The sequence below is a fragment of the Hesperophylax consimilis genome, chromosome 8 (assembly GCF_061612785.1).
Source record: "Hesperophylax consimilis isolate HC1 chromosome 8, BYU_Hcon_1.0, whole genome shotgun sequence".
In the NCBI taxonomy this organism is placed as follows: Eukaryota; Metazoa; Arthropoda; class Insecta; order Trichoptera; family Limnephilidae; genus Hesperophylax; species Hesperophylax consimilis.
Genome location: NC_142843.1, coordinates 14,116,232 through 14,135,490, shown reverse-complemented (window position 1 = coordinate 14,135,490; position 19,259 = coordinate 14,116,232). Strand labels below are relative to the sequence as shown.

The window sequence follows — 19,259 nt, the reverse complement described above, 5'->3', positions numbered from 1 at the left end:
CACACTATATTATTCGAAAGTAGACACTGAATTATAGTAAAAAATAAACTGTTTTAAATTTGTCCTTGTCAACATTTCGACATGATCATTCCATCTCAAAAATTTTACTATTTTTACCCCTAGGTATTTGATGTTGTCTACATTTTCTAAGGGATTGCAGTTACATGTTTGCACACAATTGTGAATAATCGAGTTATGAGAGGTAGACACGTGCGCGAAACTCGAAGAACAATAAATAATAATATCAATCACCCATTACCTGATAGCTGTGAAATATCTGATAGTATTACATATTATCTTAATGACTACGGTTTAGGATTGTTGTAAACAGAAGTGGATCCCTCTGTTTATTTTCAAAAAGAACCGTTTCAAACCATGGCAGCAGATTTTTATCTTCTAGTTTTAATTATTCCACTGCACCCATTTCAGATTTCACGTTGCATAACATAAAAAAGGATAATCATTGACAGACTCAAATAAAACATTATAATTTTTTTATTTATTTAAAGCAAGACATTACAAAATTGGAAAGCATAAAACAGTGTAATAGATTTCTACTTCCATAATTTTTTAATGGACATATTTTTCTCAGAATCCTTCTGCATGACTTTAGCGACAGCCATTTCAAAGTCTTCCTGGGTGACGTGAACACGGCGCTCTCGTAGGGCATACATACCAGCCTCCGTGCACACTCCCTACAAATACAAAATAACACATTAATGGTCATTAGTAATTATGTTTCGTTGGTTTACTTTAGGACAATATTCACAGTGAATGTTTTGCAGCACAGAATTCTGGCACAGATTCAAATCAGTACACTGATTAGCTGACTCATTAACCACTAGAGCGATAGCTACCCCAATTTAGGTTGGTGATTTTATATATTTAAAGACTTTTTTTTTAAACCTTAAAATATGGGATAAACGTTTAAGTTTAGGTCGATTCATTAGATTTGAACCGCAGTAAGCAGTTCATACATATGTTTCCATATTAAGATTTGTAGGTATAAGATTAATTAAATTGAAAACTGAATATCAGGAAATCTCCATCGCTCGGGTGGATATCTCAATGGCTTAGAATAAAAAAAAAATGGACAAACATTTGGAGTTCAGTTTTTTTTCTTCTAATTTTTATATTCAAAACAGCACAAGCATAATTTTAAAATGTTAGTTTTAGGGTCAATTGTTTCACAGAATTTGAACAATTCATAGTAGTTCTATAAGGTTCTCTTCAAGTTCTGTTATTATATTATTATTAACCAGTTGTTGCGTAAAACAACTGACCATTAGTACGTCAAAGTAGATAATTTCCATTTTTTTTTATGTTACACCTCACAAGAGTGTTCCTGTCTTGTACAGTGTAAAGGGAGGGGAGCTATGTCGCCACCCGGTTGGTCAGCGTTGTGAGGCAGGTTAGGTAGGGCTGTAGGAAGGGATTTATTAATGCGGGACTTGAAAAGGCCCAGATTATATGAAGGAAGAAAAACAGATGCCGGTAACTCATTCACATACGAGCCGTAAATCATTTAACCACTCGGAACATTAGAACGTCAAAAGACGTAAATATGATAATAGCGGTCAAGACATTAGTACGTCTTTTCACGTAAACGCGCGAGATTTTACAAAAATCGATTTATTTCCATCACTAGTATACGGATTGCCATGATTTAAAAAACAGAGTATCGATAATGAATAACGCTACGCGTCTGCATTCAAGAATATCTATGGAATGTAGAGGTGCATTATCTGAGTCGATTGAATCTGTCATCTTGTTCGTTCATAATTTATTGCGTTTTTAAATAATTTATTAAAAATATTTTAGTTTGGACGGTTAATATTTTGAGGTGACTAATAGTTTTTAATTATATTTCTTCAATATATAAAGTGTTATTTCTTTATGATACTCAGAAAAAAGTACATTTTTCACAGCTTTGAAATAATGGTCAGCGATTTTTACATATTTTTGACGTTTTCAGAAAATGTATATTTAGACACGCAAATATTTACGTATAACAAAACAATACGATAGTGAATTTCATAATCTTTCCAAAACATTTTTTAGAATGAGGCTACGTTTCCCAAAACGTGAGTTATGAAGCTTTTAACAAAACTCGTGAATAACACAAAAATTTTCGCGTTTTGACAGTTCGCAAAGGAACACAAAGTAAAAAATAAAAGTCCTTTTCTGAGAGGTTAAGGCCATTTAAATTTAAATCATTGTTGAGAGCCAATTTTTAAATTTTTAAAACTCATTATTACATGTCCATAACATTTAGAAATGTTTCTTTTTTACAAAATATTATGACCAATCCCTTCCCATAAAATACTATCATAACCTAATTTGGCCATACATCAAAAATAAATCACTCCCAAATCTGGGATTCAGTAATCACAGAAGAATCTTATTTTATATGTATTGCCAACCTTGACTTCAGCTCCTGATGCTCCAGGCATGAGCTCCGCGATCTTACGCAAGTTGATTCCACGGGTCAGGTTCATCTTCCTTGAGTGGATCTTGAGGATATCGAGACGAGCTTCTTCATTTGGTGGGGGGAACTCAATCTTACGATCGATACGACCCGGCCGCAGCAATGCAGGGTCCAGGATGTCAATTCGGTTGGTAGCCATGATCACCTTTAAAATAATAAGGTTTTTTACAAAGAGATTATAAAATACTGCTTACGCTAGAGCGAGTGTTCAAAACATCTTTCAGATCGCGACCTCATTTTACAAAAGCCAAGCGATTGGGAGTTATTCCTTATCATCAAAACTGTCACAATTTGACATTTCATTTGTACAATTTTTACACAAATTCTTTTAATATTAACTCCACACGTGAGGCCTTGAGGTGTCCTTATTTGCCCCATAGCCTATGTCATCTTGGGGAATGCTGTATGCCCACTTTGCAGGAGGGAGAAAAACCACCCAAAGCATAAAGTACAGAATGGTAATGTTCATGCGCACCCTTGGAAACTCAAAGTAAATAAAGTTACCTTAATATTTTTAGTTGCTTCGAATCCGTCCAGCTGATTGAGGAGCTCCAACATGGTTCTCTGTACCTCAGAATCTCCACTGCTGCCCGATTCAATACGGGAGGAACCAATGGAGTCAATTTCATCCATGAAGATGATAGAAGGGGCATGCTCTCTGGGGTAAAAAATTATATCATAGCTTTATTAAAACCAACTTGCCAAAATAAGAGAAGAAAATTAATTAACATTAAAATTAAATTTTGTATTTCGTCTGTCAAAAAATTTTTTTGTATGTTCCGTTTCCGGTTTAAGATTTTAGCTATTTTAATGATTCAGTAAAGATTCTTTTTTCAATTGTGAAATCGTTGTGTTTATTTGGAAATTCTTATTCGCATATGGCGAATATTACATTCTAATTACGCACCATATAATATGATCATTGTGTTATTTGTTAATATATTCTAAAATGTACCGAATTTTTAATTTTGAAATTTCATGGAAATTTTTGTGAATAAATCCAAAAAATATTGTCTTTTCGAAAATTGACGTTATTTTTTTCATTTATATGTTTTGTACTCAAAACTTATGAATAAATTAATTATAATACATTATACATCTTGTCTATTAATTTAACCCTTCAGTACTTCCATCACTTTTGTTCAGTTTGCAATGTTTTCTGTGTATTTCAAATGGGCTATTTACATCTTATTTTTTAATTTTCCCTAAAAACAAATACTGTTTTTAAAACAAGATAAAATTATCTTGCCTATATATGCATTTAAAATAAACATTACTATTTCTAAATAATAACATTTTAATATCAAAAAGTGAAAAAGGTCATAAAAAACGCTAACCACATTTTTACTCCAATCAATCATAGAAAAGTTGAGAGAACTCGATATTTCGAAAACACATTCATTTTGTTTTGGAAATTTGTAAGAAAAATGTACCTTCACTTTTTCTCGTTCATACATATAATAAAAAATAATTTTATATAAGTTAACCCACTGTTACAATAGCGACACGAAATGTGAATTATTCATTTTGGCTATTTTTATATGATATGATATTATATTGATGGATTCCAGTATAAACATTTGAGGCAAACTGGAAAGAATTATTAACGCTGGAGGGGTTAAATACCTTATTACATGAACATTTATTTGACTTTCAATGTGTATATGATCACTACAGTCAAATAAACTGTTTAACAGCCGTATTAGAACTCTATTAATCCGCGTGAGTGCGCAATGCAGTTGTCATTGAGATAGTGATGTTCCATCAAACTTTTAGAATCGCTGGCCACGCTATCGCATGAAATTTTTAAACATTACACGGATGTAAATAGTTGGCTTTTATAGTAATTAAATTGAATAAAAAAATATTAGTATTATGCGTTAAAAAAATGTTACATAAAATACATGGTTATAATTAAGTATGTAATTATCTACCTATTTATAAATCTTATGATTTCGGAGGAAATTTTGGGGATGATTTATAAAAAAAAATAAAACTAGAAGCTAGTTTTTTTTTGGACGCAAGGTCTACTGTTCACAGAACTACTTGGTATATTTTATTTGAATCATAATTAAATAGCTATTATATTTTTGGATAAATAATTGGATTTTTTAAATTATCTCTCAGCATAAATAAACCACTCACTAAATCGATACCTTCGGACTTTTTGTATGAAACAAATTGGTCCTAAAAAACCATAGATATGCCAATATACAGATAGTAAAATTCTCGTTCGGAGCCTACTTATTATACTATACACAAATGAAAAACTCTGAAAGTTTATTCCATAGACTTTCAGAGTTTTTCATTGGTGGATATAGTATATTTATTTCGGTTACAATTTTCAATTGCAGTTATACCCCCGTTTCTCAGTAATTAACTTCATGTATGTTCCCCTTTATTTCCCGATTCACCAATTCAAAAAAAGAATGTTTATGAAGGCATTTGAATTTCATCTATGCGGCTACGGGTAGGAACTGTAAGTTATACTCAAATTTGTAATAATTTAAAAATATTTATGAAATAAGCTCACCTAGCCATGACGAAGAGTTCTCGCACCATTCGACTTCCCTCTCCGATGAATTTCTGTACCAGCTCAGAGCCGGACACTCGGATGAAGGTACATTCTGTGTGGTGAGCTACGGCACGAGCCAGAAGAGTTTTACCTGTAAACCAATAAAAAAAATTATGGTAAAAAGGGTAATGTTAATTTATGATATAAATTATTTAAAAATCAAAGAGTAAAAAAAGTTTTTTTTTGTAACACATCATAGACATATGAATATTAGTAGACCTGCCCTAAGTGATTAAAAGCGTATTATCCCCACTCCCCATACCGGTTCCATTGGAGCCGGCTGTGCTCGCATATGGCCTCAAGTGAAATTTGAAAACGTGACGTCATCATTCTTGTGCGAACTATGGTCGAGGCATCATCGGTTCATTTTACGAAATAACACGGCAAAATGTTGACCTAATGCTATGAAAACTTGTAAAAATAGATGTGAAAAAGAGAATAAACCCAATTGTCGTATTACATTCCATATATAAGCATTATTTTACTTTATTTTAAGCATATTCACATTGTATAATATGGATCAGTTGTAGAAACATGTCTGGACGCGAAACAAAAAGCTGGTTGGTTGCTGGGAAGTAAATTATGAAGATTTATAAAAGTGTCTTAACTAAATACTTAAACGAAATATTCGACTCTGAAAATTGAACCGAATTTTTTTGCCGAATTTGGACTTCGCAAATTTGTTCATAACGTGGCGAGTAATTTGCGCTCCCATGTAAAAATGTCTATTCATTCAAAAGCAGATTTTACTTTTAAGAAGTAAATGGTGATATTATAATGCGAGATGCCTATTTACTGTCAGATTGATTTATTAACGAATCACAGTCAGCTTCACTCCCTTCGTTCTTCAACAGTTGATTTTACCCCTCGCCATTATCTTCTCGTCTATTAATTCCTATGTCTGTGTAACACATCTATTTTTATTAACACACTTCAAGCGGGCGAAAACAAGGGTCCTATTTTTGTTTTTATTCCTAATTTAGTTTGAAACAGCTATCTTTTCAAATAATACATATATTTTAATGAATTTTTTTACATAGTACCTACTCACCACACCCTAACTATAAAATTATGGTCTGAAATTAAAGCCTACTTTTTATAATACTACTCCATAAACTGAAGTCAGTGGTGGGCCATTTAGTGATGTTTTATTTGTTAAAAATGTACATGCACAAATCATTAAAAAAAAAAACAAAAAACATCCACCTAGGTTGAATAGGTTATATAGGTAACTTATTAAACCTAGTTCTTGTTTCATCACTTTTAATGACTCTATCACTTTTTAAAGGTGTGTTGAATTTCCATTTTGATGAAATATCATGGAACCGTTCTACGGGTTTAAATATAATTTCTTTTTGATAAAATATTCTTTCACACAAAAGACAATAATTAGAAGATGGGGAAGACTTGATTCATATTTTTAAATACATACACATATTGTAGTTGGGACCCTTACAAAGAGATTGATATTACGTAAATGTTTATATAAAATTATTGGACGGCAATGCCTTTTCCGCCATTCAAGTAGGACCGGCGTAAAAGCTAGAACTACCCTTCCCGCCGGAAGTGTGTTAATAGGCAAACATATTTAAAAATACAAACAAATAATAATAAAAATTGATTGAGGATTGAACCTTCCTTCCCAGGGACTGGCTCTTAACTTCTGTAAACTTTTAAAAAGTTTTTAAAAAAATTGGTTTGGCGACAATTGAACCTTCCTCCTATTTCCAAGTACTTTAAAATTGACTGGAGTCAACCGCGCTAACAACTGAACCAAATCCCAATTGGATAGGACCGACGTTTATTTAATTTAAAACTGCTGTAACGTCATACATCATTCATTCATTCATTCATTCAATTTATAAAATAAAATATTTTGTGCCTGCAAGTACTTTAAAATTAATCTATCTATCTCTGGCTGAATCCACAATTCGTTATGGAATCACTTCTTGGGGACATTCTTGTAAAACTAATATAAGTTATATCCAAACATTACAAAACTCCCTTACAAAATTGTTAATCCATAAATATACCAATGCACACAGAAACGACACTAAATTAATATACAAGTCTCTGAATGTTTTACCTGTCAGAGGATTATTGTTTTATAATATTGTAAGTCAACATCTTATATTGTCTGATTCCTTGTATAGGGAAAGAGTTTTCCATAAACATAATACAAGATTCACCCAAAATGAAGGATTGGTGGTCCCGAAATGTACCAATAAATACGGTGAAAGAACCCTAAACTTTATTGTACCCAGAATATTTAATAAACTACCAATGACAATTAAAAATATAAACGTTTTTACAGCCAAAGTCAAATATAATCTAAGGAAATGGCTATTAGATACTGAGGATTTATATTGATGCACTACTGAAGACCTTGTTTTCCTAATTGGAATTCACATTCTAGGGAAATGAATAAATTTGTATTACCTTATGTATATTAAAACCATAGAAGTACTTGTTGATTATTTCACTTGATATATTCATTTGTTCATATTAATTTCATTTGTGCTTGTTTTTGTTATATGAGGCTTATACTGCTTCTTACATATTTATATTTATACAATTCTGTAATTTAACCAACTTGTCATTTATTGTTAATTTATCATCAACATTATACATACCTACATACTGTTTTACCATTGTACCATGTTATTGCAAAAATGTTGTCATTATGTACCTGCTGACAAACTACATAAGTAGTTTAGCAGGTTTGAATGTTAATAAATAAATAAAAAAATCGTTGATGGAATGCATTGTCATCGATGACGAGTCTATATGCAGAGTTTCAGCTAAATTGGATGTCGGGAAGTGGGTGAGTTTCCACTTCATTCATACATTCATTGAAGAAAACAAAAGTGAAATTCAAATAGATAATTGACAAGGCGTGTTAAAACAAAGACGGATTTTTTAAAATTTTGACACAACGTTGCATTCAAATACGCGTGTGTTTATATATACCTATATTATATAGATGTCACCTGTGACAGGTAAAAACATGCTTTTTTACAAACAGCGCCATCTGTTGGACAAACATGTTTTTTTTTAAAACAGTGCTATCTATTGGACTTAAAAGCAACACGCTCTATTGTTTCTCTATCTGCACAGACAGACCGAGCCACAGCAATGCGTGGCGAGGTATAACTAGTACGCAATAAATGTTTTTTTTTTTAGTACATTTCCACCTTGATTATAAAATATATATATATTTTTTAATAGGTGTTTCTTTATGTTTAAATTTTATTGTGATTAATTGGTAAATTTTTAAGTTATTTTCAAATAATAGATGGAGGATGCCGCTATTGTTGTGTAAGATTGGGATACTGGCTGTTTTTTGTTGCAAAGGCATGTGGATTTTGCCAGTATTGTTAGGAACTGAAAATGACATTTTTTTATGTTTACTTTTTGTATGGGGCGGCCATGTTGAATATTATATTTCTGGCTCTCTGATTTGCCAAACAAATACTGCCATTTTTGTTCTATAACCTAAAGGAGATTTTCATTGTTGTTGCGGAACTAAATACAATAATTAAAAAATGTAAGGGATACTGTCATTTCTGCTCCGAAACCTTTGAAGCTGTCAATATGTAGTATATTTGTTTCTCTTTCCATCGTCATATCTAACTCATTTTAGACCAATGGTTGAGATTGCCGTCTTTGATTTAACACGCCTCATAAATCATAATTGGTGTGATCCAAAAAGAAAGACAACTTATCAAATTAAATCTTATTTCGCCCTTGAGTTGATTTTTCACAAAAAACGGCGCTATACAAATCATCCAAGTTTATTATTATTATTATATGTTTAGTACAGGTCTATCCGTAATAAAAAAATTTAAATATATGAACAGCATTAATATTTTAAGGTGCTTGCCTGTTCCAGGAGGGCCATATAGCAACACTCCTTTAGGCTGGGCAATACCGAGGGCGTCAAAGAGTTCGGGATGTTTGACCGGGAGTTCAATGACCTCCTTGATTTCCTTTATTTGTTTGTCCAGACCTCCCACCATCTCGTATGTTGAGTCCGGTACCTTCTCCACCATCATGAGGGACACAAGGGGATCAACCTAAAAAGCAGCATGAATAACATTATTATTGGATTTACTTCAATGTGAAAGAATCAATACTCGAATTTGTGTGATTTGAGATTTTTCCCTATTAGTATTAAAAGGGATGAAGGGCTAAACTTATTCATTCTTGGTATGCGGTACTTGACGGTAACACAAAAACTGCACGCCGAACATAATGTTAATTCCACTAATCTATTATACTGAAATACTGGCACTAAGAGGAATAACAGGTGCAACATGGTATCACTTCTACATACATAAACACACACTTGACTACAATCTACACATGGATTGCCCTGTTGATGCATACTATATCGCTGTCCGAAATGTTGGCTAAAGGAGGAAGCATAACACTCCATAATAACCCAAAAATTTCTTTCAAAACACATTTCTGGCGGGTATTTTTTGCGCTGGCGCTACCTTGTCTCCGGGTGAAAATAAAGGTCCTGCACAAATTTGTTTTAAATCGTTATACCTTCAAAAATAATTCAAATATTTTAATAAAAATTTCTAAGTTGGAACTCCTACTTAGAAATTCCCAAGCTGTAAAATTACTAAACGAAAATCGAATATTATTTGAAATGCAACTCAATTAACCCTGTAATATGTTTATTATGGTCCGCCTATCGGTATTTGCCCATACCTGCTTTCTTTAAATACGCCCGACATCTCTCGCTCGCTCGCACATATTTGAGTGGGTGCGGAACGGATAAAGAGATTCGAATCGGGTGTCATGGTCATAAAAACCCTCATTACAATAACAAATAATATCCTATCCTTTTGTTGAAATACTGATGTAAACGAAAGGCACGAAGATAAATATAAAAAGAAGACTTGCATTACGATTCGATAATTATGTACATATAGTTGGGACCTTTACAAAGAGATTGGTATATAATATTCATATAAAAACATTGAATAATTCCATTTTTTCTGCCATTGAAATAAGGCCGGCGCAAAAGGTTGAACTATCCTTCCCGGTGTTAAGCATCAATCGACAGGACGGGTAGAACTACGTTTCCCGGCCGAAGTGTTAAGTAACAAAAACAATGAATTGTTATTGTAGTAGGCAAATTATTGCAAACTAAATATAATTACTTTGTTAGGCAGGATCTTATGCAGGGTGTAGCTCTCGTTCCTGAGGGCAACGCGGCAGTTGGCTGTTACATCATTGATGTCAATGTTCTTATCCAAATCTACCACAAACTTTCCCTCAGGGTGAACCTTCACGAGAACCTTCTTCTTGTCCATGGGCTTAACAACCTCGCCCACGTAGGAGCCCTGCTCTTGCAGGAGCTGTAACTCCTCGCGGAGCATACGAACTGAAAACATAATACAAAAAAATATTAAATATTTTAATTAAAACGATAACTCTTGATTAGCCTTACCAATGTTGGTATGTGTCATTGTAAACCAATTATCTGTAAGATTTTTGCACTAATTATTGCTAGAGTAGGTATGCATTTAATAATATGTATTTGTACCTTTAGCGTTAAGCTCATTCCTTTGAGCTTGCAGTCTTCGTAAATTTTGTGATTTGTCAGCAACAACCAACTGGAGTTCTTCTATTTTCGTAATGTAATATGGCCTGAATCCATCTCCCTTTGCGACAGAGTCGACTTCCATCTGTAATATTAAGTATCAAATTAATAGGGATAGATAAAATACGAACAAAAATCATATATACAAAACAATCATTTTTACCTTCGTCAAAGTCATTTTACTAGATCAAATAATAACCGGTGATATATCAGAATTCGATTTAGATTGTGCGATTGAATAGGCCGAATATGGCCGTACGAAGTATTATTCCAGTCAAGCTGGAAGAGAACAAGAAATAATAATATTAGACGACCGAAAACAATAATTTCTCAAAACGGCCTGTCATGTACTATAGACAAAATATTGGTTGAGTTGGTTCAGTTCCCACAACTCCGCAATTCTGCAAGCTTCCATGAAAGTAGTCTATGGTAGAAGCTCACGAAAAAATAAATGTTTTTCTCAAAGTACATACGTAATAAATTATGTAAAGTGCCCCTTGGACGATGAATATTTGCGTTTTAACAGAAAATCATTCTGTGAACAATACCAAATTTTTTTTTCGACAACACATCCCTTTTTCCAAATGTAGAAGCCATTAAAAAATAAGTTTTTTCTTCTTCCATTCCTAAAGGCTTATTTAAACGATTTTATAATTTTATAGGCGTGATATAAAAAGGTTATTTAATTCGGAAGAATGTTTAGAAAAAAAGTATTTTGTGACACCTAGGATTTTAATGCAAAAATTATGGGAAATATTAAAAGGTTTCGTTTCATATTGCACTGCCCTCTTCAAGGCTATTTCCATTATTATTATTATGAAATATTTTTTAAGTCAAATTTTTTTTCTCTAATATTATTTAATTTCTTGTAAAAGCGATTACTGAAAATTAATTAACATGCGAAAACTTACCTCACGATGTTTATTGTCTTGTTCATAAAATATATAAGTTACGTTTGTATTGAATTTTTGATGTTTTAAGATTGCTACTTATCAGTAGTGAAAGGGTTAACGAAAGTTGTAGGTACCTACCTGCTTTTTTGGGCGTTTGGCGTTTTAGTCGCTATTTTAGTAGATAAAAGGAATTGGCGCATTTTGTAAATTATTCATCTTACAAAAGTAAATAGAAACGTCGAATATTAGCCACGTCCACGCCATGTATCAGGAAAAAAACATATTTGAAATGTAATAAAAGGCGCTCGATATCCCTGTTTATTTTATTGACCACCGCCAGGCGAGTGCGCATCACTTTCCAGTGCGCAGTAGTTCGTGCTCTGATCGGGGGTCAGGGCTTTAGCTCTGTTCTCTGCCATTTTGAAGTAAAAAATAATCGTGTTTATGGATTAAAGTGTAAAAAGACAAATATGTCTGGAAATATTGAGAAGGCGTCTACGACGCAGCGAATGATTCAAGGTGTCGCGTTCCCCCCGAGTCATAAACTGACGATCACGGAAGTGTTCGATGCCCAAACGTCCAAACCTTCTCCCGATGTCCTCAAACAACATTTCACCCTCGAAGGGCGAATCGAAGAGGCGGCCGCCCTCCGGATCATTCAGGATGGGGCGGCCCTGCTGCGGTCGGAGAAAACCATGATCGATATCGAGGCGCCCGTCACTGTGTGCGGGGATGTGCACGGCCAGTTCTACGACCTCATGAAACTGTTCGAGGTAGGAGGCTCCCCCGCCTGCACTAAGTACCTTTTCCTGGGAGACTACGTAGATAGAGGATATTTTAGTATAGAATGTGTTTTATATCTCTGGGCCTTGAAACTGTGCCACCCCACGACATTGTTCCTTTTGAGAGGTAATCACGAGTGTAGGCATCTCACGGAGTACTTCACATTCAAACAGGAGTGCAAAATCAAATACTCCGAGAGAGTGTACGATGCCTGCATGGATGCATTTGACTGCCTGCCCCTTGCCGCTCTTATGAACCAGCAGTTCCTGTGCGTCCACGGAGGTCTGTCGCCCGAGATACACAACCTGGACGACATCCGCAAGCTGGACAGGTTCAAGGAGCCGCCAGCATTCGGTCCCATGTGCGACTTGCTGTGGTCTGACCCCTTGGAGGACTTTGGCAACGAGAAGAATACGGAGCACTTCTCCCATAACTCGGTGAGAGGCTGCTCTTACTTCTACAGCTACGCCGCCTGCTGCGACTTCTTGCAGAAGAATAACCTGTTGTCCATCATCAGAGCTCACGAGGCCCAGGATGCGGGCTACCGCATGTACCGCAAGAGCCAGACCACCGGATTTCCCAGTCTTATCACCATCTTCTCTGCTCCCAACTACCTGGATGTGTACAACAACAAGGCGGCCGTACTCAAATACGAGAACAACGTCATGAACATCCGCCAGTTCAACTGCTCTCCCCATCCTTACTGGCTGCCCAACTTCATGGACGTGTTCACCTGGTCGCTGCCCTTCGTAGGTGAGAAGGTCACCGAGATGCTAGTCAACGTGCTGAACATCTGCTCAGATGACGAACTCATGTCCGAAGGAGACGACGCCATGGAAGAGGCCAACCTGCGCAAGGAGGTCATCAGGAATAAGATCCGTGCCATCGGCAAGATGGCTCACGTGTTCTCAGTGCTGCGTGAAGAGAGTGAGTCTGTGCTGCAACTAAAGGGTCTCACACCCACCGGGGCCCTGCCCCTGGGAGCACTGTCGGGTGGCAAGACTTCACTGAAGAACGCGCTGCAGGGCTTCTCGCCTAACCACAAGATCACCTCCTTCGCGGAGGCCAAGGGACTGGACGCCATCAATGAGCGCATGCCCCCGCGTAGGGATGGGCAGAGGACCCCAGAGCCGCAGGAGAAGAAGGCGGTGAACAGTGTGCACTCGTGAAGCCCCGGCGCGCCCCCGGCCCCCGAGGTGGCTCGCTGCATCACCGCCTTCTCCCGTTGTGTGCGGATCCCTGAGGGAGCGTTGGTTTCGCTGATAGTCCGCTGTTACCCGACGATCCGGAATGTTGCCCCGTGTCGCCGTCGAATATCGACCAAGTATCACATTTTCTTTAAATCGTTAAATCATGCGGATGTTTGCGGGCAACAGGTTTATTAGTTGCTAGTCAATTAACTATTAAGATATGCACATTAATTTATAATCCACAGCACCCTTATTCTTTGATGGTTAATGTATCGCGATGAGCCGAGAGTGCGTCGAGGAAGATGTCTCATGAGCATGAGCGGTGTTTGTGATTTGATCAAACTAGTATTTCTCAGCTTACCGTGTCATATAATTATATTCTCCATGTTGGTATTGGTGCACAGCGGCCGAGCCTCTCCTCACCTTTATAATACTGTGTTATATTACCTTATAAATATATATTCTAGATTACTCTCTTAAACTAATACCTTTGCTACAACTTGTACTTAACTGTATTTAATTGTACAAAATATGTAATATCATAATTGTATCTAAGCTGTGCGGAAGATAGTGTGGCAGTGCCATAATTACATTACATTACTTACATTATATTACATCACTTTATCCAGTTTTTAAGGGATATTTACATTTCTATAACTTATTTCCAGTAACTAAATTCCACCTGTGTGTAAATAACAATCTACTATTTTCCTTTTGGCGGTCAATGTAAATGTTTTATTAGGTATAATCTTTCTGTGTGAAGCAGATATCTGCGTTTAATTATTATATCCAATGTTTATGTAAGATCTTTCATATTTAAATTCTTTTTGGAAAAATACTTTAATTATTATTATATTAAAAAAGGCAGAGGTGCAAATCCCTATTTAAAAATTATCGGATGTAGCGAAATGTTTTCAAAAATTATTTATATTTAACAATAATTTCTGTGGCACTTTAATGTGTTTCATGGAGTGGAGATCGTTTGTTAGAATAACTTTAAGACATTATTTATTTCAATAATACTATGAAAGTTTTTATAAAAGTGAGAATGTGGGTATAGCGGAAGAATGAAGCGTTGCAGAGCAGAGCAGACCATGAAGTCTACGTCTATATAACAGATAGATAAAGTATAGTCCTACTCATCTGATTCTAAAGTTAACCTTATAGTATCCAGTCCGTTTGGCTAGTTACACGCCTTTCTCTGGCTTATTGCGGGAATCTCCAGCAAGTGTGGGTCCGGGAGAGGGAGATAGCAGCAGGTAAACAGACTGCTCCGGGGCACCTCCGCCTGAATGTTGTTCGCTATCTACACGGCTAATTTTTACTATAACTCTTTTCTCGATAAAGAATGTCTCATCTGAATGGGTGAAAGATTGCGTGTGATTTAATAAGATGTTGTTTTATTATATAACAAATATTTGTCTTCATTATATGATAGGTACCTTCATTCAGAATATCACTAGCACTCATGTGTTTTATCGGTGAATTACAGATAATTGAATTTTTAGTGTTAAGTGTTTATGTGCTGTTATATTTTTTGTAGTTTATTTATTGGTTTTACTTTACATCTCGAAGTAAACTCAGGTTTAAATTATAGAGTTAAAATTATTTAAAGATTCATAGTTTAGGGCTTTTGTGGAGGTAAAACCGCTTGTCATTGGATTCATCCCGGGTGAAGGTAGCTACCGAGCTATATACAGGTGTATACATCGTTACAGGGGGACGAAGGCCAACTCCCGAGTGGTTTACTGGGTGCCCTTCCCCCTCCCCATCCCCATCATAAGTTAATACCACCTCTGTTTCCCGATCTATCGAATCAATTGTGTACTTTAATCAAAGTTTTATCTTTATATGTACTGAACTAACAATATTTTAAATTTTATTTTGTACTAATCTTGGGAAGTGTTGTGTTGTATTTCCAGATAAAATATATTACTGGCATTGAGCTCTGTATTGTAGTTTTAATGGAATCTTACCTACACCACCATCCACAGAGCATCACAAAGCTACATCTCAAAATAAACTTCAATGTAAGCAATTGGCTTGGCTTTTATTTATAGAGCCATGTGTTTTGTTCTGTCGGCCGGTCAACACACACTTGTGTGCCACTGTGGACGGGAGGTGGCAGTAGCATGTAAACAGGTGGCCACCATCAATCCATCCACCTATTGTTCACACTCCCGCAACAATCATATCTTCTTTTATTATGGTTCAGGATACTTACATGATTTACATTCATTCTAACTTACTGTCATAAAAATATGTGGAAATATCAATTACTTATTAACTATTATCCCTACCACACATTCCCACCCACGCATCTGCTCAGCAGATGACTTGTACCCCACTTAGTGTGTGGGAATCTCGTAAAGTTATTACAATGAAAGAGATACCCAGTCTCCTCGTGACTGCAGTCGACCGGCTCTACCCGGGAACATCCGGCTCGAGAAATACTAATATTTATATTACAAAATGATACTTTTGATGTTTGCGTAATGGAAAAGATTATGGAGCATGTAACATCAACACATATTTTTCTTGTGTTTGTTTAGAATGGTGCAATATTAAAAGACACCTTTTATTTGTGTTAAACTAGACACTAGTGAGAAGACAGAAATAAGCTGGATTAGACAAGTTCCCCAACATTGCTACAAAGGCGAACCTGACTCATCCTGTCAACAATGTTGGCACTGACAGTGTGAATACATTTATTACAATTTGAACTTTAATTATTGCTTGACAAAAAATTTAATTAATTGTGACGATTCTTTCAAAGCCAATTAGTGAATATTTTCAAGATAATGTTCTGTGATGGGTTATTTATACTCAATTGGGTATAAATTAGCTACAGGATAAAGAGATAAGGTTTTCCAAAAAAAAAAATTATATATCAGTCAAGTACTATCGTTTCGGAATATCGTATTATTACATAAATCGTTAAAAGTATAACTAGCCAAGTAAATATTGAATTTAGTTTTCATATTTGACTGGAAATGTTAGTAGGTATGTATTTTAAATGAGCATGTTATCAAATGAATTAGGCTCCACCTGTATTACTGGCTGCACCTTTGGTCTAAATATTGTTTTCCAACAAATCAGTGGATAAAAATATAGCGCACATTTAAATGACTGTTCTACATAGTATTCTATATTTGTAGAACCTGCAATACATAGTTGCAAAGTAGGCAAGAACAAGTGGGACCTAGATTTATTGTATTGATATTATATCGAGGTTTTATCTCATTTGGGCCTACTGTGGACATAGCCAGAGCAAACATGGCTTTTACAATCTTTTCATGTAAGATAAAACTGGCCTTAAGCCAGGAGTCTTGTGATACAACAGGCATCCCAGAAACAATATCTTTTAAATTCCCAAGAGCTTCAATTTAATAAAGCAGGTCGTAAATATTTTTTCTACTAATAAATCTTCTATTTTATTTGGAGCAGATGACAGTTTATTTTGTAAGTATGGAACTGTTGATGTAGAAGGAGTCTCTCTTAAAAGTTTTCCAATATTTTTATTAGAGTTTTTTTTTTAATTGAAACCGCACTGTAGTCGCAACTGTCTGGAGCCAGTTAAGACTACCCATTGTGGTTATAAGGCTGAAGGTAGTGGGGAAGTACCTGGTTATTCAGATCTGGTCAGCAAACATGGCCAAAGCCATTTCAAGCGACATTTCGACTCTAAATTTTGCTTTACACCAGGGTGATACTGAGAGTATCTTCCAATCTGGACATGCCGCAAATATATTATTTGAAATGAGTAAATTGTGAAATAATGAAATAAAATTTACTTGCTCACGTCGGGGTTTGAACCTGTGACCTGCTTTTGACTTGCTAGTCAAAAGCCTTACCCCTCTATCACGGAGGCTGTCAAGAAATATGAAGAAGATAAAATTATCTAATCCATAATTTAACTAAACTGTGGATTATATCATTGTTGATGCCAATTAGTGGATTTGATTAATTTTAATATTCCTACTAGGATTTCTGCTAGGTACTTACTTAAATTTCAGCCATCTTGCTAGTAAGTGTTTTTTTATATGGATTTCGATTTTATTTGGCAAATTGAAAGTACATAATAATTATGTTAAAGATAAATAAAAATTAATGTCATTTTTAGTCGTAAACTTGAATTTTTTGGATCCGACTAGATTTAATCCTAGTCGTCTTAATGTTATGTTCGAAAGTACAGTGCTTCCCAAACTTACCTTTTTCACCACCCAAAACCGTTTATTAAAAGATCCTCATTTTAGGTTAAACATTGATGTATTATACTTTGTCAATGAGGTTTATATTTATATTTTTTCATTGGAAGCATTGAATAAAAAATAACACAAGTGCCTTGTGGGTGTGTTTCGTAATCCAAATATAAGCTCAATTTGGGCCTATATTTCCATACAAAACTAAGTTTCACCATGATTACAAAATTCAAATAGGATGGCGATATACAATTTCAGGTAAGTGTAAGAGAGACAAACCGCATGCTAAATGATCTAGAAACAAAAAGTAATAAGTCAGTGGCACATTTTTTTCCATTCAAATTTATGTATATAATTGTATATATATTATATATCACACAAGCAACATTAGTTGAGGGGACAGCTGACTACTTTTTCAAAATCCATACAAATTCAAAAACTTCCTAGTGCTGCGTTGCCTGGCGTGCACACATCCATAAATCGTAATAGACAATGCAACTAAAGTTGCTTGAGTACGCCTGGACTTGTTGTTTTATTCCATGTATAATTAGTATTTTTCAGTTTCTAAAATCCTTTTATCTTTGAAATTACAGATATTGCGTTAATATGGGAAGAGATATAAACTAAATCATTTCTTATTGGAGATTCTCTGCCTAATGATGTAAAATACTACCAAATATTGGTAATTTACACAGATTTGGGAAGCACTGTTATGTTAACCCATAAAAAGCTTAATTAATCTCGTTAAACTATTACCGCCATGTTGGATTGTTTTCCTAAATAACACGATTATAAAAAAATACGATTTTACCTACTTTTTGATGTTCATGATTCACTTCACATGTTTAGTTTTTACAAAATAACTAACAAAAATGAAAATGCTTGCGGTCCGCAACTTACGTGAGCAGGTCAAATTTTGTTTTAATTTCTTGTTTATGAAAGTTTTATTTTGAAAAAATGTGTTGTTCTGTTTCTTTATTATTTGCACCTAATAAGCTAACAGAAAATTATTTTTCACACTAAGTAGGATTGATACAGGTTCCTAACGTCTCTTATCTTTTAACGAGCATCACCGTAAACATTAACCGCATATTTTGCATACAACAATAATATGCAAAACTGTCACTAATCCTTGCTCTTAAAAAACGTGACATTTAAAAAAGTTTAAAGATATAGGTGCTATGAAAAATGTCAATAAGAATCTTTCCAAATCCAGATAAACGATAAAGTACCTATCTATAATGTATTTTATCTGCAATTATTTTTATTCTATTCATATTTGTGTGCTATTTTTTGATTCTGTACACAAAAAATTTTCATTTTGGGAAGTCAGGGTACATCAGGGGGAACTCCAATCGAAAATTGGAACAGAAATATTGTGACGTCATATTGTTGCATAACTATATCCACCAATAAAAAACATAAACTGTTGAAGGTGAGTGCTGGCTGGGCTGAACATTTATGGTTGTTTGATATTTTGATCTCGAACTACGCCATTCTCGTGTATT

At 34.8% G+C, this 19,259-nt stretch overlaps 2 protein-coding genes across 2 annotated transcripts; one reads left to right on the top strand and one right to left on the bottom strand.

The window, feature by feature from the left end:
• Window positions 1-493: 493 nt before the first annotated feature.
• Window positions 494-11,084, bottom strand: Rpt6 (26S proteasome regulatory subunit Rpt6). The gene is made up of 8 exons (XM_089634909.1): window positions 10,847-11,084; window positions 10,627-10,768; window positions 10,241-10,464; window positions 8,947-9,139; window positions 5,022-5,154; window positions 2,993-3,146; window positions 2,424-2,633; window positions 494-695 (listed from the first exon to the last, which is right to left on the bottom strand). Exons 1-8 carry the CDS (start codon window positions 10,859-10,861, stop codon window positions 555-557), a joined length of 1,212 nt encoding a protein of 403 aa, XP_089491035.1. The 5' UTR covers window positions 10,862-11,084; the 3' UTR covers window positions 494-554.
• A 609-nt stretch (window positions 11,085-11,693) lies between these two features.
• On the top strand, window positions 11,694-15,500 carry LOC149421589 (serine/threonine-protein phosphatase 2B catalytic subunit 3-like). The gene has a single exon (XM_089634908.1). The coding sequence runs from the start codon at window positions 12,047-12,049 to the stop codon at window positions 13,526-13,528; it is 1,482 nt and encodes a 493-aa protein (XP_089491034.1). The 5' UTR covers window positions 11,694-12,046; the 3' UTR covers window positions 13,529-15,500.
• The last annotated feature ends 3,759 nt before the right edge of the window (window positions 15,501-19,259 follow it).

Bases quoted from the DNA above. Each gene is read 5' to 3' on its own strand.
- Rpt6 (XM_089634909.1), bottom strand. The intron at 2,634-2,992 runs GTAACTTTATTT...ATTATTTTAAAG, and splicing joins AAGCAACTAAAAATATTAAG to GTGATCATGGCTACCAACCG. The intron at 696-2,423 runs GTTGGCAATACA...TTGTATTTGTAG, and splicing joins CATCAGGAGCTGAAGTCAAG to GGAGTGTGCACGGAGGCTGG.
- LOC149421589 (XM_089634908.1), top strand. From the start codon at position 12,047: ATGTCTGGAAATATTGAGAAGGCGTCTACGACGCAGCGAATGATTCAA.